This window comes from Nothobranchius furzeri, chromosome 5 (genome assembly GCF_043380555.1).
Source record: "Nothobranchius furzeri strain GRZ-AD chromosome 5, NfurGRZ-RIMD1, whole genome shotgun sequence".
NCBI lineage: Eukaryota > Metazoa > Chordata > Actinopteri > Cyprinodontiformes > Nothobranchiidae > Nothobranchius > Nothobranchius furzeri.
The window spans coordinates 74768922-74793625 of NC_091745.1; the positions used below are offsets into that span (position 1 = coordinate 74768922).

A 24704-nucleotide genomic window follows, 5' to 3' on the forward strand; every position below is an offset into this window, starting at 1 on the left:
CAGGTGGAAGGTGTGTTATCATTGTTAGCATGAATTAGCGCTGGTGGATAAGGACGAATGTCAGACTTTCATTGCTGTTTGACCAAAGGTGCATTTACTGACCTACAAAATAAAATCTGATATTTGAGCTTCAGATTGGCTGATCATGATGAACTAAAGGTGTGGGAAATGTGTTTAAACAGTACATTTTCAGTGGTCTCTGGTAGGAATGATTGCCTTGCAAGCCGTACTCTGGGCCAAAAATGCCCAGAGATGCCTGGATCAACAGGGACAAGTCTGCCACATCAGAACAGAGCTCCGCACGGTGAGATTTGGAGTCTTATTTCCTGATATTTGGACATCTTGCCTCGGATTGGCTAACAGCAACGCAACTCTATCACTAACCCCGTTTGCTCTGCAACGTTGATGTTTAATCTCCACAACGACACAAGCGCGAGTTGCTGATGCTAATGGTTAGCTTCTGCTACCCGTGGACGTCCTCTGCTGATTCTGGACGCTAAAACAGCCTTCCCCGTCGTGAGCCAGCACGGGTGAGTCCAAGCAACCACTTAACCTAGATCTGTCGGGCTTTTCAAATCCTATTTTCTATCCGAAGCTAATGCAGGAGATAGGTGTAGGAGACTATTTTCATGTTAAGCCTGCATGAAAAACCCAAAGAGACTAATTATAATGAGAAATAATCATTAAAATTGTTTTTTTTCAGTGTTCCACACCTTTAAAAATACCACACAGATATCCTCCCTAAATTCCTAAAAAGCTATCAACTAATAACTCTGCTGCATAACACATTCTGCATTCATTGCTCTATTTGTTTTCTGGAACTAGACCAGGATCAAAAATAAAAATTAACTTTTATATACCTGTAATAAAATAGATAAAAAGTACTAAACCGACCAGATTTTAATAATCTTCCCCTCTGTTGTATTCTAGCTTATATAACTGTACTGTGACAGCATGTTTGAAGAGTGATTGCAGCCAGCTTGTCTTCAGAGCAAGCCCCTCTCTGATGCTCTGGGGTTTCTGTGGTCAGCATCTAAACCCACAGCAAGAGATGCAGTGAGGCATGGCAGCAATATGCTGCAGGGACAACACGAGTTACTCTGACAGTGTTAATCAGGCATTGCTGCACATGCATGTATGAAAAAGCAGTGATGGTGCGTGTGTGTTCTCACTGCAGCAGAGGAAAAAAAGGGCCTGCATTGCACCCTTGCATATAGGACAACCTCGCTGAGAATGTCCTCTGTCTCTCGTGAACTCTTTGACACTGTTACTGAGCCACATCTGGGTTTTTTTTCATCATCCTGAGTTCATGATTTATTCTCTCCATCCACACTGTCCTCGCCCTTGGCATAATAATCCTTTTTGTCAGCGAGTAAAGAATAAAGCACACTTCACGTCACATGACAAAAATCACAGATTTGATGATACCTTTTGCATGTGTGCTCAAGGGAAAAAAATCTGAAAGATAATACTGATGCTAGACAGAGTCGTGATTTTGTTTCTCTGGCATCAAGGTGCACCTGCTTCAACTTCCCTGCCAGATAAAGTGCTGACTCCGCGTTGCCCAAACACGTGCAGACAGTTGTCCGCAGCATTCCTTTATGTGCAGTGACACTGATGACAAAACCGAGCCTCCGGATTTAATCTGAACCTATAATCTGCATCCCCCCCACACACATGTTTTAAGATATCCTCTGTGGCCCACTATGAAGTGACATATGGAGGTACACAACATGCTCACGATAGGACCAACACGACTGATGAGACATCCAGGGGTGTTTATCACATGCAATGACCCAAAGCACTTTTTAGTGTTGCATAAATGTAATATGTAAAAGACAAAAACACGACCACGACGACTGGAATCTAACCTTGTGCGTCCATTTCTACAAATTTTCAGCCTAGATACTCGCGACGACGCTGTCTGTAAGCCTCGGAATTCTGCAGTAAAGCAGGAGGGGCAGCGCGGGCTTCCTATTGGCTGGCTTTTGGACTAAGACGACAGCGATTGGTCAGCGGCGAGACGCTCGGAGCTGTGATTGGCTGACCGTGCCGGCGGAGGGCGGGTCTAAGCGGTTTTAGCTTTTGGAGGCGCTTCTTCCTGTGGCGGAGTGGTGCAAACCCAAGGAGCGGGAGTACTGCGGCAGCGCCGGTTAGCGCGGCGGAGGACGACCATCTGGGAAGGCAGCAGTGCGGCTCGTTAGTTCCGCCGGTCTTTCACCGCAAGCATCAGAGAGCAACGGAAGGAAGCGGGTCCCTGCGTGATGCTCCGCTTGAGACCGAAACATTTCATTTGAAAAGACGTCTCGGAGGAGGAGATAGTAGCCCTACCTTTCACGAGGTTTGAGCGACTCGTCGTTTTTACGCCCAACGTCAAAACACAAATTTTTACGCACCTAGCTTACCTTAATCGTTACCACAGCAACGATTCTGTTCTGTCTCTCAAGGCGAGGCGTTCCGACTTGAGCTAATTCAACGCGAGGGGCTGACACCTCTCAAGCGGTGCATCACCTGAGAGGAGGAGAGTAACTGCGCCAACATGGGGGTAAGACCTTTATAACTTTCTAGCAGCCTCGTAGCCCACCTGAAGTGGCCTGAAAAGTGAGCGTCGAGTGTCGATGGTTCCCGTCGGTGTCGCGGGGTCGTTTGGTTTCCTACAGGGGATCTCCCGGGTGTCTGAGTGACATTGACTCTAATGCGGAACTGTGTTTTACTCTGCGACAAACTGATGGAGCTCCTGCGACTTTTTTATTCATTAATACATTTTTTGACCCGAGAGTGCCCTGAGCTCTAGTCAGATTCGCTCTCCGGCTCCACACAGAGTTAACACTTGATAATAATGTGATTTTTAGTGCATTTTAGTGCCACGTTTGCCCTGGCAGTAACCTTGTGAGCCTCAGTAGGTCTAATCGGTTTATTCCTCCAGATTGCTCCTGCGTTGGAGCGATGGAGGAGGAGGTGGAGGAAGAGGGAGGGGGTGTTATCTCATCTGCACCAACCTGTGTTGTAAAAGCACATTTAATGCACCTGCTGTAGGACTTTCTTTGTGATGAATGGGCGCATTGTGACTTCCTTCAGCACCTCCCTTTCCCTTCCTGTGTCCTCCCTCCCTTCCGCTTGGTTCTGTCTCCGGTTCTTTGCTGACAGCATCTGCATTCGAGCGGAGCAGACCAAGAGACCGGAGGATGCTCTCCATCTGAGTAGCTCCGGCGCACCCGATGACCCGTGCGTCATAATGCGGTTACCAGGAATAAGTGCCTCACCAGCGCCTTTAATTTGTGACATAACAGGAGCTTGATTATCACCAGATATCCACCCTTCACATGAACGAAAGCAGGAGCAGGACGATCTGTTCCCTGAGTTTTTCCCTAGTTTGACTTTGGTAAATCCACATTAAAAGCATCTAATCTGGTCTTAAACTTATTAGCCGTGAATCAGTGGATCCTGATGGAAAAGCAGCCAGTTTAAGATGTTGCGCCATTCCTGATGCATTTCCATTCTGAGTTGTGGGTTTTAATCTTCTTCCTGATGATACGGCTGCATGACGCTGCAGATAGCGGCCATGCGGCTCTGCGGCACCCAGACCTTCTCCATCCCCGCAGGGGAAGAGGTCTTCCTGTCCTGGATGCAGTCTTCCTTTTAGCGCTCGGCTGCTATAGTGGGCACTGCGTCAAAAGAGACGGGAATGTGCTTACGCATGTGCTGCTGCTGCTGAGGAAGTTGTGAAAGAGAACCGCTGAGTGGAAACGATGTGTCATTTCGGGACATAGCGCGTCCCCCCAGGGTTTTGGCGTCCTAATGAGGTGTCAGGAGTCTCCTTGGTGATGCGTGAAGGAGTTTGGGTACTGAGGGTGACCCTGAACAGGATAAGGAAAAAGAAATTGGGTCTCAGGTGGGAGTTTAAAAGAAAAAAACACTGATTATTTTTTCAGTTTTCTTATTAGATGAATTATAATCCTAATCTTTTCGTTTTTATTCCGATAAATGGGAGTTTGTCTTTTCACAAGGCTGCAGAGGGCATTGCTTGCGACTTGCTTTCTGCGTGAAACCGGGGGTGGGGCTTCCGGTGTGGAAATTCCCTGCAAAGACCTGTGATAGGCTGGTACAGGAAGCCACGCAGAAATGACTTGCTGAAGAGACGGTAGTGATGCTCTGGAGAAAAAACTGGAACATGTGTGGAAAAAGGAGAGAGAGAGAGAGAGAGAGAGAGAGAGAGAGAGAGAGAGAGAGAGAGAGAGAGAGAGAGAGAGAGAGAGAGAGAGAGAGAGAGAGAGAGAGAGAGAGAGAGAGAGAGAGAGAGAGAGAGAGAGAGAGAGAGAGAGAGAGAGAGAGAGAGAGAGAGAGAGAGAGAGAGAGAGAGAGAGAGAGAGAGAGAGAGAGAGAGAGAGAGAGAGAGAGAGAGAGAGAGAGAGAGAGAGAGAGAGAGAGAGAGAGAGAGAGAGAGAGAGAGAGAGAGAGAGAGAGAGAGAGAGAGAGAGAGAGAGAGAGAGAGAGAGAGAGAGAGAGAGAGAGAGAATTTATGACTGATTATCTGTCGTTAGGGTGGTGAGGTTTGATGGCCCAGGATAAAATAATAATAATAATAAATGAGGATTTTGTAGCAGCCTTAAGTGTTTTTCAGACGGTCGTGATGGCTGACGATGACGTGTGTGGCTGTGAAGCTTTGAGAGAAACGTCGGGTCGTCTGAATGGAATTGCTAATTAACTCCTGGTGAAAAGGTTTCTAGGACAGAGTGTGCATTTGCTGGTGAGGTGGACGCAGTGATGGAATAAATTACATGTTACTGAAGTGGATTCTACATTTTAGTGGCTGCTGCTGCAGAGGCCCAGCCCATGGTTTGCTGCAGCATGCTGCACATCTCTGCTCAGTGCATCTGCTGCTTGGTGCTGATTGGCTGCACCATGGCGTGGCTGATCTGTCTCACAGTGCAGGATCTAGGAGACTATATAGAAGGTCTATACCTTCGTTTTTCCTTTTGTTTTAAATATAAACAGCTCCTTCATCTGACTGAAGAAATAAATAATACCTGCTGCTTTTTAGTGGAGAGTTTTAAACTAAGACAACGTCATAGATGGAGGAATTATGGTTAGCCATTAATTAATATGTAAATTCATAGTCTGGCCCCTAACCATTGAAACAACCCAGTCATGGGGCAAAATGTACGGTTATCTTTCAAACCAACTCTGCACACACTTGAGCAGCTCTAGGACCAATCAGAGCTACGTGACAGACTCACCACGAAGGAAATTGGTCAACGGGGCTACAATGAGGCCACTATATACGGTCGAAGAAGTACAAGCAAATACAGCCTCTGTTGAAATAAATTACTTAAGTACCTCTATCTGCTTGCCTCAAAGAAAAGCCCAAGTCTAAATTGTCCAATGCTGAGGCCAAAGCTGTTTCACACAATTGCCGTTACTGATCAGATGCCATCTTTGTAGTTTTGCCCCATTCTTACTCTAGAGCCAATCTCGCCCAACAAACATAGAGCGCTGTGATTGGTAAGACACAAACTCTGCGGGCCAATGGTGGACCTGCTGAGGCTACAATAGACCGACCTGCACAGCAAAGCCTTTTGCTGCTACTATGTTGGTCATTTCCTTGGCTAGAATTATGGAGTTTTGGCTGTTTTAGTCCAATAAAAAAAAAACTGTGTAATGCTTAACCCTAGGGATGTCCTGATGCAACTTTTTCACTTCCGATAAGATACCGATATTGCGGCCTTCGGTATTGACCGATACCGATCAATCTGAAACAGTATCAGCACAAATCATTCATACTTTTACCTCTTTTGTAGTAGGGTTGTCATGGTATGAAAATTTAACCTCACGGTTATTGTGACCAAAATTATCACGGTTTTCGGTATTAACGCGGTATTTTTTAAACGGTGTTGCATATGTTCAGAAAGCATTGATAGTCCTGTTCTACACAAACTGAAATAGTTCTGAAAAGGTTTAACAGTGTTTATTAAACCTAAAATAACACAAAGCCTTAGCAAAAGTGCAACTTTTCACAAGTAAAGGAACAAATAGCTTCTTTTTCTGGAACATGTTACAGTAGTCTGTGCAGGTTTAAATTATACAAATCCAAACATTCAAAACATAAACAATATGTAAACAAATCAAAGAAACACCACTTGTTTTCTCATATACTTGTTTTCTTCATTATCAAAATGAAAATCTAAAACTCCAGTCCACACTTGACTTGAGCGCTGTACAAGTCAACCTTAAAAAATATGTATTTAAAATAAATAGCCACTTTAAACAAATTACTAAAATAACTACTACACTGTGTAATCAAATCCAAATGTTCAAGTATAAATGGCATTGAATAAGTAAACAAATCAATGACAAGGAACTAATTGTATATTTCTCTTCATCATCAACAAATAAGATGCTTCATCCAGCAACAGGGTGTCCGTGACACGGTTTAAATGCTGGCAGAGGACGCTGCGGCTGCAGTATATAGTGACTCGTTGCATTCTCCTTCAACCAAAAGTCTTCACGTCATGCATTTAAGCTAAAATGCTAATGTTAACTTACCTTGCACTGGCTGTAGAGACGTGGGTGATGGTCACGCAGATGTGCCATTAGATTCGAAGTGTTGCTGCCTTTTGCAGACACTTGTTTCCTGCACCTTCTGCAAACGGGATAGCAGTCTTCTATTAACTGTCCCTCAGCATTTTTCAGAAATCCAAAATATGCCCATACTTCCGATTTAGTCTTCTTTGAGGGCTGATGGATGTCCTGGGCGCTGCCATCTCCTCCTTCGGCCATTATTTCAGCTTCAAAGTTTTGGTGCCGTTGCAAACTAAAAAGTGCGTGTGCGCGCCGCGGGAACTTCAGCTGAAGCGACGGTGGCTGGTAAGGGTCACCGCGCCGAAACCGCGGCCACGGTAAACCCACCGAGATAATTTAGTTTTTTAAAAACTGGACGGTTATTTTTACTGTCAACTTTTTTACCGGGGTTTACCGTTATACCGGTTACCGTGACAACCCTATTTTGTAGTGTGGAATTTATGAAAAGCTTGATCAAGTGGTATTGCTCAATCGGAGAACAAAATCCAGCAACAGAAAGTATGAAGGGGAAAAAAAAGATTTTTTTTTTTACCTTTTGTTGCAAAAACGTGAACCTTAATAAACCGCTTATATTGGAGATTTTTCATCCGATATAATCCGATACAGTGTTTTTGGGCCGACATCGAATTACTTCCGATATCGGAACGGGACATTAAAACCTTTTGCCTGCCTGCTCAACCAATTGGTAGAGCAACTCTAAAGTCCCTATGTCTCATTATAGCATTAAATGAACTTAACATAAAAAATAGTCAAACAAAATAATTCTAAAGAATATGAAAATGTTTGAAGAAAAGGCATAACATTGTTTTATTGCGTTATTATTACCTTAACAGAGAATCGGTTTCAAAATTCTGCTCATCACATTCAAAGCTCTCCATATCCTGGCTCCATCCTACATTTCTGATCTCATTAACATTACCCCTCCTGTCCGCGCTCTTCGTTCCTCTACTGCTCCTCAACTCTCGGCTCCCTCCGCTTGCCCTGTCACCATGGGGAGCAGAGCATTCAGCCGCTCTGCTCCCCACCTCTGGAATTCTCTTCCCCCTGATCTACGCACCACTCACACTCTCGCACTTTTTAAATCAAAACTCAAAACCTGCCGCTTCACACAAGCTTTAACCACATAGTTCTAATGCATAGTTTAAAATTTTAGCATCCTAGTGTTTTTACATATTTCTGTACTGTTAATCTTGTTTTATAGGGATGTGTATTGGTGAAATTCTAGCGATACAATACGTACTACGATACAGGGGAGACGATACAATATATCATGATATATTGCGATACATTCAGTCAGACGATATTGGTGATTTTTTTAGACTAAATTTATTATAGGAAAATTCAATAAACAGTCCAAACTGATACTTAACATGGTTAACCATAACAGAGGGATTTACATTTCAATGGTAGAAACAAAACCCATTACACACTGCTGCCAACTAGTGGTCAGTGTTTGAATTGCACCACAAGAAAAGAAAATACACAAATGTTTCCATGTAAATTTTTCCAAAAATTAGATACAAGACTTTTCAATATTGATGAATTTGTGCAAGAAATAAATATCATGATATATTGCGATATCGATCTTTTTGATACACAGCTTTTGAATATCGATATAATATTGCTGGGGAAAATATCACGATATATTGCCATAATCGACATTTTCTTACATCCCTATTGTTTTATTATTTTTCCCCATTGTTGTAAAGTGTCTTGGGTGTCATGAAAGGCGCTGTTAAATAAAATGTATTATCATTATTATTATTAATATTATTACAACTAGTATATTATTATCGCCTGTGTCAGTGCGTCCCAGGGCAGCTGTGGCTACATCGTAGCTCATCACCATCAGTGTGTGAATGTGTGTGTGAATGGATGAATGATACACTGTAAAGCGCTTTGGAGTCCTTACTCTGAGAGGCGCTATACAAGTGCGAGTCATTACTAATTTACATTTAACTAAAGCGCTTATTGCCCCAAATTAAACAATGCAAAATTGGAATGTTTTCATTGCTCTTATCTTTGTGTGGAAGTTAAAGGGAAAATGTCACGCATTATTCCAAGATTTTTGACGATTTATTAGCGCTCGGACCGTGTTGCGATTCTCAGATACTATTACTTCAGGATTTAGCTCAGTGACTGTCAAACGTACCGCGGTAGAGCCATTTGTGTTGGCTCAGGTCGCTTATCTACGGTAGGGTGTTCAACTGGTTTGACTCGGCGAGTTGTGGATAAACATCTAACAGTTACTTCCTGATAGTTTCATTAAAGTTCATCCATTGGTCCATCAGGACACGTCACGAGCAAGGACATTATCATAGTTTTCACTTTGGAGTCCAGATTTAACTGGAATGTCACCAACAAACATACAGTCAGTTACTCTTTTGCCAAAAGTAGACTGAAAAAGACTTGAATTAAACTACAAATGTCAGCAGTCTGACCAAAACTTAATAGAACTGTCCAAGTACTTACATAATACTTTTAAAAGAATAATGCTGCACATCCGAAGAAGTCTACCGCTAATATAAATTCTAATAAAAAGTAAAGGTCAGCACCGACTTTAAAACAACCTTGACTAAAGAGGGGTGTTGTCCTGGAGACGTGTGTGTCCTTTAGAGAGTCGATCAAAGCGCGATATCTGAAACGGGACAGAGATTGTTAGCTGTACTTCAGTTATTGGAGCCAGTATTAAACATGTTTTATAGTTAACAGTAATGTTTTCATTCACTTGCTTACATTTGGTTTTAGACGTAGGAAAGCTATAATTCTGCTGCTATACTGGGTATAAATATCGGCTCAGCTCTGTGTGACCACCTTCCTGCCATCACGGCGAGATGCCTTGTTCTCTACAAACGCCAAGAAATCACGATTTACAACACTAATCTAGTCCAGGGCAGACTCGCTACAGTACGAGTTCTTCACAGCCGCACAGAAACATTGTTCTTTCTGCTGGGTGAACAGATGGAGGTGCCTGGACAGACAGATGGGTCCGAGGAGTTTGGATTTCTCCCTTTGATGAGTTTATTTTCGTCTTTTAAACACGCTCAAGCCAGATGATCAGAGAGCTAAAGGGAGTTAATCTCCCTTTGTGTTTGCGGGGTTTAGTGGTCTCATAATCGCACACACACTATGATGTATATTTATGACATCCGATCAGTCCTGTAACTGCAGTGGATTCATGTAAGTGCTAACTGAACGAGAGGAGAACGTTTAAATAAGAGATTGTTGTAATTTGTTTGTTTAAGTGAGATTTAACTCTGTTATCTGTTTTTCATGTCTGATATCTGGGATCTCCTGCCTCTGACAGTAGTTCACTTAGCAAAAACGGACAGTTGAGAAGCCTTCTCGTTACTCTTCAGGCTGATTTAAAACAGGTAATCAACCCTTGAATCAACCTTTAAAATTAAAATCTTAGAAACTCTTCATCCAGCCCAAGCATGTCTGGTAATTGGCACCGAAAGCTCAGTGATAAATCTGGAGATCCCCCCCCCCCCCCCCCCAAAAGAGCACGGTTTAAATTTCTGAGATAGAAATGTGGAAAAAGAAGGGAGGAAGTTTAAAGCAGGCAGCTAATCCGGTGTTGTAACCAGACTAGCTAATCCCACCAGTTGTGTCCCTCGTCCCTCGTCCCCTAGCCTGAGCCCCCTACTTTGGCCCAGAGCCCTTCATCCAGCCACAAGAAACAGTAGATGACCCAGTGACCCTGCCACACACACACACACACACACACACACACACACACACACACACACACACACACACACACACACACACACACACACACGTGTATTGGTTTATTTAGGGCCTTTCTTTTTACTTTGTGTGATTTTTGGGTGATTTAATGTATCTTTTTTAGTTGGGTAATAGTTATGTGATGTCACGCAGATTCAACTTCCATTTATAACTAACTTGTGTAAATGGGTGAATTACTGGTTGTGTTGTAAAGCACCTTGGGGGGTTCCAGGGCTCCAGAAGGTGCTATATCAAATACAGGCCATCTACTATTTGTCTCTGATTTACAAAAGAAAACTTTTCACATTCTCCTTTATAAGGAACTATTCTGCCTTTACCAGCTCAGTGGCCTAGTGGTAGAGTGTCCGCCCTCAGACTGGGAGATCAGGGTTCGATTCCTGGTCAGGTCATACCAAACACCTTGGGGAAAAATGGGACCCAATGCCTCCCTGCTTGACACTGCACGGGTGTGTCTGCAGCTCACCGCTCCCCCAGGCAGGGGATGGGTCAAATGCGGAGAACAAAATTTGCACACACTTTTCACTCCTTAGAAAAACTTAGATTAAAGCTTTTCTTGCTACTGTTGATGGTTAAAAGAATGAAATAAAACTTCACAATCTCAGCTGACAGAATTTGATCTGGTGTTCTGCTTGATTCTGTTTATTTTAAGATTGAGATGAAAAGTGTTTCAGCCTCATTGTGCACCACTGGGTTTGATGATTACAGTTTTTATTTATTGATCTCAAGGTTAGAAAACGAGCAGCGATACCCTCACCAGCATCAATATGTTGACACGCTGGTTGGATTTAACCTTCAGTCTCTGAGCCTTTTATCCTGCTAATGTCCTTCTCAAGAAGAGAAAAAATGTCCCAGATTAGATCAAATATCCTCCTTTTGACAGCTCTTTAGGCACCACCTTTACACATAAAGTGTTTACACATTCTTTGAGACTCACCTATGGTTTGAGTTCATGTAAAAGGAAAACGCCCATGATGCAGCAAAGATAGCATGTTGAGTTCCTGGTCTGCGAAAGTCTCCCATGACGGTGCTGAGCCGGGGGGGTGATTTTACGGCACAAACATCTGCAGTCATGACACAAACGTTGGTGGTTGCATTAGATTCAAATGAGAACAACAGTGTTTTTCCACTTAAAACCACTTCCTTATGACTTATATCTGTTTACTGTGAACGTGGGAAGTGAAAAAGAGTGAGGTCCCCAGCACCACTCCTAAACTCGTCCGTCCACGTGCAGACAGACAGTAAACGGGATTAACTTCATCTTACGTGTGTCTGTGCTCTTTAGTTTAGGTCACTAAAGTTATAAAACTGACTGTTTTTATTTTCACACGTCTGTAGCCACATGTTCCAGCTGTCATTTCTTTGTTGTTTCATGATGAGGTGCCGGTTTCTTTCACCCTCCACCCCCCTCTCTGCCACATTGCGCGTATATGCAGCTCCTGCAGGCCGAAGCCGATGCACCTCGCCTCGCACGGAGACAGAAGCACATGCACTGGACTCCGGCCCGGCTTGTGCCAAACAGCAGCGAAGGCAGCGTCCAGTTACAGAAGCATCAATTATTCCTCATGCCGGGTAACATCAGGGGATCCTCCGAGCACTAGGCCCCTGCTGAACTTCGTCACCATGCCAGTGGCTGTGACGGTCACCATGGTAACCTACCCCTCTAACATCAGCACGGCTCACATTTGGGAAATGATACATTTGAGTTTGGTTGGGCAGCGAGATGATGTAGGATAAAAACGGAAGCACATATTAATGATGTCTGTGTGTTTGAGTGATTTTATTATGTAATTTAGAAAAGAGCTTTCAGATTTTCCCATTTCTTGATGTCAGAGATAAGCTTGTCCATCCCTGTGCTTGTGGGGGAGTGAGTGTCTGTAATTTCAGCCAGAAGTCTCCGTTTCCTTCCCCAGGACAGAGGGGCTCATTGAATTACCCAGAGACGTCGGAGACTGCTCCGTACCCACAGAGAAAAACACGCCCGTTTGTCTTCAGTCTGCAGTATTAGGAAACGAGTGTTGCAGATGAGGAAGGAGGTAGTCTTCTGTCAGGAAGCATCTCTTTCTGTGGGTAATTGGCAGGAACTCTCTCCCAAACCCATGACAAACGGTTAGCTTACTCTGTCTCCTTTAAAAAGACTAAAAATAATCTGCCAACATCTCAACGAGTTACTCAAATAACTACTCACTTGTTTAATCCGCCTGTTCTATCAGGCACCTGCAAAAATATGATTTATCAGTATCTGTATGTAGTTTCTCAGAACACATTAAAATCCTTCTGGTCGGTATCTAATCAGACGGCTGAGAGAAGAGAGACGACACCTCCCTCCTCTCCCTCGTTCTCTCTCTGATCTGCTCTCCACCTGCCTTTCTTTCTCCGTTTGTCTGTCCTCACATCTCACCTCCCACTGAAGTCTCCTTTCCATGTTCCTAATCCTGTCTGTCATCCACCCCCGGCAAATCCGTCTCTCTGCGTCTCTACTTTTCACCACGTTTCCCTTTGTTTGACGCTCGTCTCCTCCCCCCTGCCAACTACCTCCATTGTCTGGACTCACGTCTTTGTGTTGGGGTGTGTGGAAAAGGGAGAGAGAATTTTTTGTGTGGCCTGTTTTATATTTTTATCGTCACTCTAGTTGTTTATTGTACCGGAGCAGGTCCGATGTATCTGAATGGGTGTTTGTGAGGCTCATGTTATGAATGAGGTTGATCAGTCGTAGGTTTATTTGTTGAAATTAGTTTGTAAATATTTCATTCAGGTTGTTTTAACAGAGAAGTTTGTGAGTTGTGGAGGAAACTCGGCTATTAATTTAAATTTAACTCCGTATCTGTAAACCTAACAAAGTCACAACCATTTTTTTTGTATTGGTCAATATTGGTTATCTGTGGAAGCCAAATTAAAGCAGTTTCCTGCTTCTCCACCCTACTGGTTGAAAGTGGAATTACAACTGTTGTAAACAAGCCTGCTGCAGCTATTGCTAACAGCGAGCTAGTGCTAACATGAGCCGGCTAATACTTAAAATAAACCACATAGTAAAAAGATCCACACTGTTGGACACAAAATATTATAACTTACAAGTCCAGTAGCAACAAAGCCAGGTCACCATCAGTTCATGAATTTATAGCCTCCCTTAGCACCCTCAGGGCCTCGTGATTTTTATAAGCGCCTCGTGATTTTAATCTTGAGAGGTGCTATAGAAATGATATTTTCTTCTTCTTTTCTTCAAATTAGCGTAGGCCGTGTCGATGTTCACTCTGGTTTTAGCTCTTTGCTTCACCTTCAAAGACATCACTCTCTTACTTTTACTTGCAGGCTCCGCCATGATGCCAACAGAAGAAGCTAAATTTTTCTTTTTCTTCTGCTTGTGCCTTTTATTGATGAACGAAAAACTAAATTAGCTAAAAGCCGTAATGCAGGTATAAGAGCACCCCCTAGGACACCTACCCGCTCCACAACATTGTTAAAGGCAGTACCTGGTCAGCAGAGGGCTGCAGAGTGGCGTCAAATATGAAACTGCTCAAGTTTCTAACTCATTCACTCAGATCAATGTTAAAGCTCTAGCTAATAAAACTAGTTAATGTTACTTTAAAGTGACAGTGTGTATTTTTTCTGGCTATAGGTGGCAGTAGATGCCTAAATCATTGCAAGCAAGCAGTATTTTTGTGTTGGAGTAAGATCTTACCAACAGATGCCCATTAGGGTCAAAAAGCCCTGGGGAGTGCAAACTTTAGCAAAATAGCAAGCACATCAGACTCCCTCTCATCACTGGCAACAAGTGAAGAGGTAAATGTGTAAAACAACATTTAAGAATAATGAAAGTTTTGTAACCATTTGTTACAAATCAGTAAATGCATTTTGTCCTCATGGGCTCCCGTAGAAGGAAACATGGCACCTAATATTGCGTCGCCCAGAGACTTGGACCCGCTCCCATGTATTTTAGACCAGATTTTTATGGTTATATGTTACAAAGCAGCCAATATTTTTCAACAACTGGGCATCATTTCATTCATTTTCAACATTTTAATGGATATATCCAGAAATGAATGGTAAAAACTACACATTGTCTCTTTAAACTAGAGCTGGGTGATATGGACCAAAACTTATATCTCAATATCCTGTAGCTGAATTTCGATATAAGATATTTATCTCAATATTTTTCCTCCTGTAAAACTTTAACAAGTTAACTCCCTTTAAGCTTTCTTGAGAAATTCTATACATAAATATATCAGCAGCTCTCCGTCCTGTTTGCTGATTACACGGGAAAGGGGTGTGGCCCGTCTCTAAACACAAGCAGGATAAACAAATCTCCTCAGCAGCCACGGTGAAAAGGTTCACTAAAACACGGATGAACGTGGCCCAATAGTTAAACATCACAAAGCCAAATGCAATGATAGAGCAGAACATCGACCCAGAGGTTTCCTGATCTAGCAAACATACGCCTGCTTAGAGACGGCGCCAGCTAGTGGATGGCAGCACCTGCTAACTCTAGAAGTACGCTGGTTGTATAGTTATATCTGTATAAACGAAATAGGTCATCTTGTTTGAAATTGTCGATACTTTAACAATTTTGTTATAAACCCCAGCCCTACTTTAAACTAGGGTTAGGGTTCAGCCAATGATAGCTTTGTAAGCTACACACACTTACACGGGCAAAAACATCATCACACGCCTTTTACTTCTCCTTAATTCACTCACAGGCTGTTGCCCGTTTGTCAATGAAACTCAGGTGCAGGATTACTTTTGAGGGGAAGGTTACTCAATATGTTGCTCAACTCTTCAGAAGAGATGTGGAGATGATATCATCTCACACACACACACACACACACCTATGGCCTGTCCCGGGGGGATCGGCTGCAGTACTTTTCCGCTGCACCAGGCCAGCCTGCCTGGTCTTGCTGCACAGAAACATTTGTTCACCTGCTCTTTTGTGACCAAACTGTTTGCATATGAGGAAAGTCGGGTCGGACGCTCCCTTGAGCCGACATGTTGCTCTCCGCCCATCCAGCTCGAACGCGGGTTTTTTATTGTTGCGTCAGTCCTTGAAGTGGTCGTTGAGCAACAGGCGCTCTAATGGAGAGCTGTCATGCAGACGTTATTATGACTGAACCTGAGAGACGGGTTTTTATAACCACACAGACAATGTGAGTAAACAGGGAATGTCGCAAGGATTAGGAACAGCAGCAGCAGCATATGAATGGGTCTTTTAAGAAACCAAGTGCAGGTGTGTGTGTTGGTGTAGTTTGTTGGGAGAGTCACACTCCTCCTCCAAACTGGTTCTCCTGTGAATATAACTGTTGGACAAATCGTCCACCATCCTTTCATCATTTATTTATTGTTTTAGTCAAATAAGTGTTGCAGTTTGCTTGTAGGTGTTGTTACCTGGATTCACCACTAGATGGAGCCGATTAAAGAGGGACCATTTAATGTTGGTCTTATTTGTTCGGCTGACAACTAAACGATGAGTTAGAATGATTATTTTTATTGATTCTAATAATGGTTGTTTTTCTTCTTAATAAATATAAAGTGTCACTGATGTTCTGCAGTAACTTTCTATGGTTACCTGATGAGATCTGCGAGTTCTTTCTCTGAGGCATTGATTACACTTTCCTGATGAACAGTCTGCCGGCACTCTCTTGCACCTCCCGGGTCATTTTTGTCACTCCTGACCTTTGACGAGGCGTGTTTCATCGATGCATCCCAGAGGTCACGCTGCTCTCCTGGCACACAAACGGCCAGAGGTACAGTTAGACACCAGATGAGCAGCTGGAGAAAATCAGGGTTAATCATTAGGTCACTCGTGCCTGGTTCGCCAACATAAACAGATTTCTGAGGGAACAGCCTGCAGCAACGAGACGGGCACAAAGACACTTGACGTGTCTGACTTGTGTCTTCTGGCTTGATTTTTACTCATCCTGACATCAAAGCGACTCTGATGGAGCTGCTGCGCTAATCCTGCAGAGCTAGAATCTAACAGGAAACCTTTTGATGAGTCCATTAACTTCCTTTTTCTGTTTTTGCCTCTGATGTCCTCAAAGCTGGATGCTTAGTAATTAAATGAAAAAAGCAGGAAGTGACGGTAAACCATTTGCTCTTCTTTATGTCGTGTTGTCCGTGATCAGGCCGTTATGAGATCAGAGGTTTGATAAGTGTGGCAGGACGAACCAGCTTTAATGTCGTGAAGCTTTTGTTGTGGTCTGTTGAAGCAAAAGCAGAATTATTGATTACTTCCCTCATAAACACATCAGCTACCTCACGAGGCCACTTCAGAGGGCTACCTCCTGATTTACTGTTGTCTAAAACTGTGAAAATAACAACTGATCTCAGATCTGTGTGTTAGTTTGTACGTGTGTACAAACCTCAGAGCAGCTAAACTGATCCGAGGCACCACAGGGTGCTTTAGTCGGCGTGCATGTATAAAACATGTGTGTGTGTCTGTAGTATGGACGTTCAGACAGTTACCGCGTTGCCACCACACAGGACAAAGATGACCGATCCCCCAAGAAGAAGAAGGGGGGGAAGGACATGGAAGACCTGAAGAAGGAAGTGCCCATTGTGAGTAAAACCCACCTCCTATCTCAGAACTGAATCTGTTATAGCTGCTGCTTCTGCTTTGTTTTAACACCTGTTTGGATTAAAATAACTCTCCGTCCCTCATGACCTCGGTAACGAAATGAATCCCTTTTCGACGCAGACCAGAATAATTTATTCAGCTGTGAAAAGGGTTGAGTTATCAGGACGTTGTGAGTTTGATCCCACAGGGTCGCCATTTCTGGCTGCCCTGAGACTCTGACCTCTCAGGTGAACTGCATGCACTAAATTAACCTGTAATTACTTTTATTTACCCATGTCAGACCCCAAATCTCTTATTGAATATAATCATATGTGCATTGCTATTGTTATTAGTGTGTTACTCCCACCACTGCATGAAAGTACGTCAACAGTTGTAATATAAGAAAATCCTTTATTTGTTCCACAAGTGGGACATTTGCAGTTGTGACATTACGTAGGATTAATGTGCTTTTTGCTTGTTTGTTTTCTTCGTCTTCTTTCACAGACGGAGCATAAGATGTCCGTTGAGGAAGTGTGCAGGAAACTGCACACTGATATCGTCCAGGCGAGTCATTTTTGATGGTTTCTCCTGTTTAGCACTAGATGGCGCTAGAAGCCCTCTGTCAGCATTTAGGAGCACTGAGACTCCAGCTCAACTCACTAAACCACATTTAATGCTAATAAAGGACAATATCCAAGAATTTGAACCCATTTCCGTCAGACCGGGCTTCGTGTAAACCACTACTGCCTCTTCTCTCCAGGGCCTGACTAATGCCAAGGCAGCAGAGTATCTGCTCAGAGACGGCCCCAATTCTCTCACCCCTCCACCCACCACCCCTGAGTGGGTAAAGTTCTGCCGCCAGCTGTTTGGTGGATTCTCCATCCTGCTCTGGACCGGCGCCATTCTCTGCTTTCTGGCCTACGCCATCCAGGCAGCGACGGAGGACGATCCTGCAGGCGACAATGTGAGCAAAGCAGATTTTCCACAAACATTTTCCCATCTGGCTCATCTTAAACCTCGTTAACACATCAGTCACGCGCTGGACTTTGAAGTTCTGCATAAAAATAACACCCTAACAAACTGATTCTACCGCTTCTCCCTTGCTGCACCTACATACGTTTACCTGACCCTGGCTCTGTTTGGTGGCAGCTCTACCTAGGTATTGTGCTCACAGCTGTCGTCGTCATCACCGGCTGCTTTTCTTACTTCCAAGAGGCCAAGAGCTCCAAAATCATGGAGTCTTTTAAGAACATGGTGCCACAGGTGAACGTTTTACTGTATTCAACGTCTGCTTTTACCTCAGAGTTATTTCAGTAATGTCAGAAAGGAAGAGAGTGGGGAGTTTTGAAATGTCTTTGCAAAATTTTTCACTGTTCGCTTATTGTGTGTCCTTGAAGCAAGCACTGGTGATCCGTGAGGGAGAGAAGGTGCAGATCAACGCCGAGGAGGTGGTGGCTGGAGATCTGATCGAAGTCAAGGGAGGAGACAGGATCCCTGCTGACATCAGAGTGGTTTCTGCTCATGGATGCAAGGTGCACACACACACACACACACACACACACACACACGCGCGCGTTTAACATTCTGCTTCAACATTAACTCATTCCTGCGTCTCTTTGTTCGACTCACCAGGTGGACAACTCCTCCTTGACAGGAGAATCAGAACCTCAGAGCAGGTCACCTGACTGTACCCATGACAACCCGTTGGAGACCCGAAACATTGCTTTCTTCTCCACCAACTGTGTTGAGGGTATTTGTCGCCATGGCAACCGTATTGTGTGCCGCTCTAGACTCGTGTCAGTGTGTTTCATTTTGAGCCAAAGACCTTTCGGACGTGACAGAATTGAAACCAATAATATTTTTGTTGTTCTGGACAGAAAAAAATTTAGTGATGGAAATTTAAAACGCCTCCTGCTGCTTTACTTTTGTGTTTTGTGTTTTAAATCAGGCACAGCGCGCGGGATTGTCATTTACACCGGTGACCGCACAGTCATGGGTCGCATTGCTACTCTGGCTTCTGGTTTGGACACCGGCAAAACTCCCATAGCCAAGGAGATCGAGCACTTCATCCACATTATCACAGGTGTGGCCGTCTTCCTGGGTGTGACGTTTTTCATCCTGGCCATCATCCTGGGTTACTCCTGGCTGGAGGCTGTCATCTTCCTTATTGGCATCATTGTGGCTAATGTGCCCGAGGGGCTGCTGGCCACAGTCACTGTAAGTGACCAGCAGTTCTGGATTAGCATGTTTGGTACCTTTTGATCTGAAGTTTATTATTCTGAAGTGGAAACGTACCGTTTTCTGTGTTTTGATCATTTTTTCCCCACCTTGTGTACGTTTTTCCTCCCAACAGTGTTTTCTGTGTTTTTTCATTTCTTTAAAACAATTTTCTCCATTTCTAGCTTTCCTGCATAAAGGATTATACCACTACCCACTTATCATTTACATAATAAACACTCGCCCTTGAAACCCTAACACTGAGTTAGCTTTATAAACGTGTGTCTGCAGGTGTGTCTGACCCTGACTGCCAAGCGAATGGCCAAGAAGAACTGTCTGGTCAAGAACCTGGAAGCTGTGGAAACCTTGGGCTCCACCTCCACCATCTGCTCTGATAAGACGGGCACCCTGACCCAAAACAGGATGACCGTGGCCCACATGTGGTTTGACAACCAGATCCATGAGGCCGACACCACCGAGGATCAGTCAGGTTAGCGAGGAACGGCGTAAAGCACGGGTGCTGCTGAAGTCGGCAGCTGTAAACCCGTCGTTTTCCTCTTCCCACAGGCGCTTCGTTTGACAAGAGCTCCGTGACCTGGATAGCTCTGTCCCGCATCGCCGCCCTGTGTAACCGCGCACAGTTCAAGGCAGGGCAGGAGTCGGTGGCCATCCTGAAGCGAGACGTAGCCGGAGACGCCTCCGAGTCAGCTCTGCTCAAATGCATCGAGCTGTCCTGTGGCTCCGTCAGGCAGATGAGAGATAGGAACAAGAAGGTGGCTGAGATCCCCTTTAACTCCACCAACAAATACCAGGTGAGTGATCACTGAACAATATCAGCGTCTCTTTTGTTTCAGGGTTAATCTTGATCTGTGTTCTCCTCATGCAGCTATCGGTACACGAGACGGAGGACCCCAATGACAACCGCTACCTGCTGGTGATGAAGGGAGCTCCTGAGAGGATCCTGGACCGGTGTTCAACCATCCTACTGCAGGGCAAAGAGCAGCCAATGGACGAGGAGCTGAAGGAAGCGTTTCAGAACGCATACATGGAGCTGGGAGGACTAGGAGAGAGAGTACTGGGTGAGAGGAGGCAGCGGTGCAGACGGACGACCGAACGGGAAAGCGTCGATCATTATAAATATGGATTTAATACAGAAACGCACAACCGGAATAAATGAGTCGTAATCCTAAAATAGAATTCTTATAAAAATAAACAGACTCCTCTAAATCTACTTCTGTTTGTAAAAAGCTGTTTTTAGCCTCCAAAAAGGTATTTTTATCACATTAGAGAGTTAGAAATGATTTATGAAGCGACAACAACCCAAAGTTCCCTAATATCCAAGTTTAGTGAATAAATGTTCTCAACCAGAAACTATGGCAACACCAAACTTTCATATCTGCTTTTCCCTCCAGGCTTCTGTCACTTGCTCCTGCCAGAAGATCAGTACCCCAAAGGTTTTGCCTTCGACACGGATGATGTGAACTTCCAGACGGACAACCTTTGCTTTGTCGGCCTCATGTCCATGATCGACCCTCCTCGTGCCGCCGTGCCTGATGCTGTTGGGAAATGCCGATCTGCTGGTATCAAGGTTAGCCTTTGATTTTACTCAACACAAACTTTCACATAGTTTCTAAGTATTAATAGAAGGTTGTCTGTTTCTCCTGTTAAGGTCATCATGGTCACTGGTGATCATCCAATCACAGCCAAAGCCATAGCTAAGGGGGTGGGCATCATCTCAGAGGGCAACGAGACGGTGGAGGACATCGCCGCCCGTCTCAACATACCTGTCGCTCAGGTCAACCCAAGGTAAGGAACGTTTACAGGGACGCTGACACAAGCTTCCCTCGTGTTTATGAGCTTCTGTCTGCATTCAGAGACGCCAAAGCCTGCGTGATTCACGGCTCCGACCTGAAGGATCTGTCTCAGGACCAGATGGACGACATCCTGAGGAATCACACCGAGATCGTGTTTGCCAGAACCTCCCCGCAGCAGAAGCTCATCATTGTCGAGGGCTGCCAGAGACAGGTGGGATCCTGTTGTTGTTGTTTAAAACAGCTGGGCTGGATCAGCCTGGTGTGTTCTACTCAGCCAACACTAGAGGGTGCTAAATCACCATCCTCGTTCTGACAGAGCCCGTTTAAAGGGTTATGTGTTTTGTTTTTAAATGTGGAATATGTTCTCATGTTCATGTTTAACTCATAAGATGGTGGTCGAGTAGCAATTTTAAAATGTATAATAAAAGTTTTCAACTCAAGATAACCTTCATAACCAGAAACAGAACCTCTGGGCAGATCTAACCTGCCTCCCGTCTCTCCCAGGGTGCCATCGTGGCCGTGACAGGTGATGGCGTGAACGACTCTCCCGCTCTGAAAAAGGCCGACATCGGTGTTGCCATGGGAATCTCCGGCTCCGACGTGTCCAAACAGGCTGCAGACATGATCTTATTGGACGACAACTTTGCTTCTATCGTCACCGGAGTCGAAGAAGGTGGGAAGGCTTGACGGGGAGAACATTCAGAGCCATTAAATTAAAGGAAAGAGCCTTAAATGAAGGAATAAAATGGGATTTAGATGGAAGGAAGAGCAGGGAAAAATCCTGATGTTTAGTTGTAGAGATGCATCTCTTCCTGTGTCTTCTCCACCAGGACGCCTCATCTTTGATAACCTAAAGAAGTCCATCGCCTACACCTTGACCAGCAACATCCCAGAGATCACGCCCTTCCTGCTCTTCATCATTGCCAACATCCCTCTGCCCCTGGGAACCATCACCATCCTCTGCATCGACTTAGGGACTGACATGGTGAGAACTGACCCGACTTCACACTTTAAAGAGCAAGTCACCCCCTGCAAGAAACTTACTCCACTCCCACTTCATGTTTGAAAAATGCAACAAATGCTGTTGCCTGGCAGACCGAGAGGGCGAAGCCGCTAACAAATACACACACACACAGGCTCACAACGACATTGTGACATCATAGTGTACCTCTTAGCCAATGGCGGTAGCAGATCTAAATTCAAATACAGTGCAGAATTTTTACCTGACGACGGCACAACACTGACAGTTTTAGGCAGAATATTTAAATTTGAACTAAGACGCACTGAAGTGCCAAATTATTGACCACACGTGTCTGCAGCACAATTAGACACTCGTTTATTTAGTTTATCAACAAAAAAAGTTGATTTGGGGGTGACTTGCTCTTTAAGCATCTTTTCAGGATGAAACGGTCACGGATTGTCCTCCCACAGGTTCCTGCCATCTCTCTGGCCTATGAAGCAGCGGAGAGCGACATCATGAAGCGCCAGCCCAGGAACCCGTTCAGGGACAAGCTGGTGAACGAGAGGCTCATCAGCATCGCTTACGGACAAATCGGTGAGTGAAGTGGCGGCTAGACCGGACGATTCTGGCTGTAAGTTATAAAGGAAGATCGGATCAAATCAGATTTAACACTGAAGTGTGTGTGTGTGTCCACCCACAGGTATGATCCAGGCTCTGGGAGGCTTCTTCAGCTACTTTGTCATCCTGGCAGAAAATGGTTTCCTGCCCAGTCGTCTGCTGGGCATCAGGCTCAACTGGGACGATCGTAGCCTCAATGACCTGGAAGACAGCTACGGTCAGCAATGGGTGAGTGTATTCTGTGTGTTTTCACTCTTCGGGTTCGTCAGCCGGTCTCACTCTCCTCCTGCCGTCTCCTTCTGCCTCAGACGTACGAACAAAGGAAGATTGTGGAGTTCACGTGTCACACGGCCTTCTTTGTCAGCATCGTCGTGGTGCAGTGGGCTGATCTCATCATCTGCAAGACCAGACGTAACTCTGTGTTCCAGCAGGGCATGAAGTGAGCAGAGCCATCTTCCCGCTGATCCATTTTGCTTTGTGCGTGGATTTATTTGGCTAATGTTTGTGGTGTTTCTCTGCTCAGGAATAAGATTTTGATCTTTGGCCTCTTTGAAGAGACGGCTCTAGCGGCCTTCCTGTCCTACTGCCCAGGCATGGACGTGGCCCTCCGGATGTATCCTCTAAAGTAAGTGTCCGACACCGACGTCCCCCTGGCCGATCCACGCCACTGCTCAGCTTCATGGGTTCTTTCTTCTCGCCCACAGGCCTTCATGGTGGTTTTGTGCATTCCCCTATAGTTTTCTCATTTTTGTTTATGATGAAGTACGAAAACTTATCCTCCGCCGGAACCCTGGTGGTGAGTCTTTGTTCTCTAAATGAGATTTAGTTCCAGCGATGACGTTCTACTCTCCTGCCTCTAATCATCAGCTGATTAAAGCAGTGAAATGAGCTTTCTTCGGTTGGTTGCTTAGGAGCAGAGGGCTTTTAAGGAGGAGAGGCAGGTTGCCTTTAATAAGCTGCTGTTTGTTCCTCCTCCTTTGAACTTTTCAGGTTTTTTAGCTTTATTTTTGTCCGTAATCTGTTTTGAATCAATATTTTAATTATTCTATAAAAGATTAGTCACGATTTCACGTCTACATTTTATCTCTGAGCTGAAATCTTATTTTCAGCCACAGATGTGCAGCTTTTGTAGTTTTCCAGTGCTAAGCTAGCTGAAAGCAGCACTTCCACATATCTGCAGGTTCAGGTTCTTGGTGTTTATATGAAAATAAAATATTTCTAAATGTTTCCCCTTTTTTCTCATCTTTATTCCAGGTTGGGTGGAAAAGGAGACCTACTATTGATCACCCGAGCACCTTTGCTCAAGCCCCTCTCATCTTCTGCTCATTCGTTCCCCCGTCACTCCATCCTTGGCGAGACACATCTGCAGACGTCCTTTTCCCTTAAAGACAAAAACCGCTTCAAAACAATTTTCATCACGACTGCCCCAAAGAGATAAAACGGCAAAAGCACCTTTACAACTTTCTACATTGACCCGCGCCCGCTCTCCTATGATACTCTTTGCATGTGTTCACTGCTGTGTACTTAAACCAATATATCTACCAAACGGCAGCTGCATATCATGTGTGTAGATTTGAATGAACTTCAGAGGCAAAGGGAGTTACTCTGCTCTGCGAAAAGGACCATCCAGCTCCTTCTGCTGTCTTTCTGTAGACCTCCATTGCCCCCCCCCCCCCCCCCCCCCCCCACCAACCCTTTGCTTGTCCTCCAGTCAAACACAGATTAAAAGATCCCGACGCCACTTCCACTGCCACCTCTCGTCTCCTGTTTGTGATGACCCACAGAGCGGTCGTCTACCCGACCATCTCTCCTCTCTTCTCCACGGCCACATTGTTGTTGTTGGGTTTTTTTTTTATTAATGTGTGGGGTGGGAGGGATTTGGATGATTTTATTTGTCTTTTTTATTTCTAATACGGGAGAGAAGGTGTGTGAGAGCAGCTTTTCCTCATTTAGGCTTAACAAAGCACATCCCGTGGTGTCCTGTCTTCCATCTCCCCCCTTTTGTCTCTCTCACCCCTCTTCTCCCGCCCCTCCTGCCCCATTTGTCTCCGTTTGTGTGCACAGTGTGAACCATTGTCCTTGTTATTAACTAATACAGTACATCCCCTCTCCCACGTTGGTAAAGACAACTCAATCTTTGTGTGCTCTAGGAAATCTATATAATTCTATACTGAATTTAAACGAAACAATAAAAACCATGTTGAAAACAACGAGAGAC

The 24704-nt window shown here is 44.5% G+C and overlaps 1 protein-coding gene across 2 annotated transcripts; it reads left to right on the forward strand.

Annotated features, from left to right (window-relative positions):
- The first annotated feature begins 2116 nt into the window (after positions 1 to 2116).
- Positions 2117 to 23947, forward strand: atp1a3b (ATPase Na+/K+ transporting subunit alpha 3b). 2 transcript variants are annotated; one of them, XM_070551118.1, is made up of 23 exons: positions 2117 to 2341; positions 2448 to 2545; positions 16765 to 16878; positions 17381 to 17440; positions 17637 to 17840; positions 18026 to 18139; positions 18274 to 18408; positions 18509 to 18626; positions 18825 to 19093; positions 19385 to 19583; positions 19661 to 19905; positions 19980 to 20172; positions 20506 to 20681; positions 20763 to 20899; positions 20968 to 21118; positions 21412 to 21580; positions 21738 to 21892; positions 22339 to 22462; positions 22569 to 22714; positions 22795 to 22925; positions 23010 to 23111; positions 23191 to 23282; positions 23741 to 23947. In XM_070551118.1, the coding sequence occupies exons 2-23, from the start codon at positions 2540 to 2542 to the stop codon at positions 23767 to 23769; spliced, it is 3069 nt and encodes a 1022-aa protein (XP_070407219.1). In that variant the 5' UTR covers positions 2117 to 2341; positions 2448 to 2539; the 3' UTR covers positions 23770 to 23947. The 2 variants fall into 2 exon arrangements, with proteins under 2 accessions (XP_070407219.1, XP_070407220.1); XM_070551119.1 differs by having other exon boundaries at positions 16804 to 16878.
- The last annotated feature ends 757 nt before the right edge of the window (positions 23948 to 24704 follow it).

Excerpts from the sequence above, each read along its gene's own strand:
- atp1a3b (XM_070551118.1), top strand. Across the intron at positions 19,906-19,979 it reads ACTCCACCAACAAATACCAG|CTATCGGTACACGAGACGGA; the intron begins GTGAGTGATCAC and ends CTCCTCATGCAG. Across the intron at positions 21,119-21,411 it reads TCGAGGGCTGCCAGAGACAG|GGTGCCATCGTGGCCGTGAC; the intron begins GTGGGATCCTGT and ends CGTCTCTCCCAG.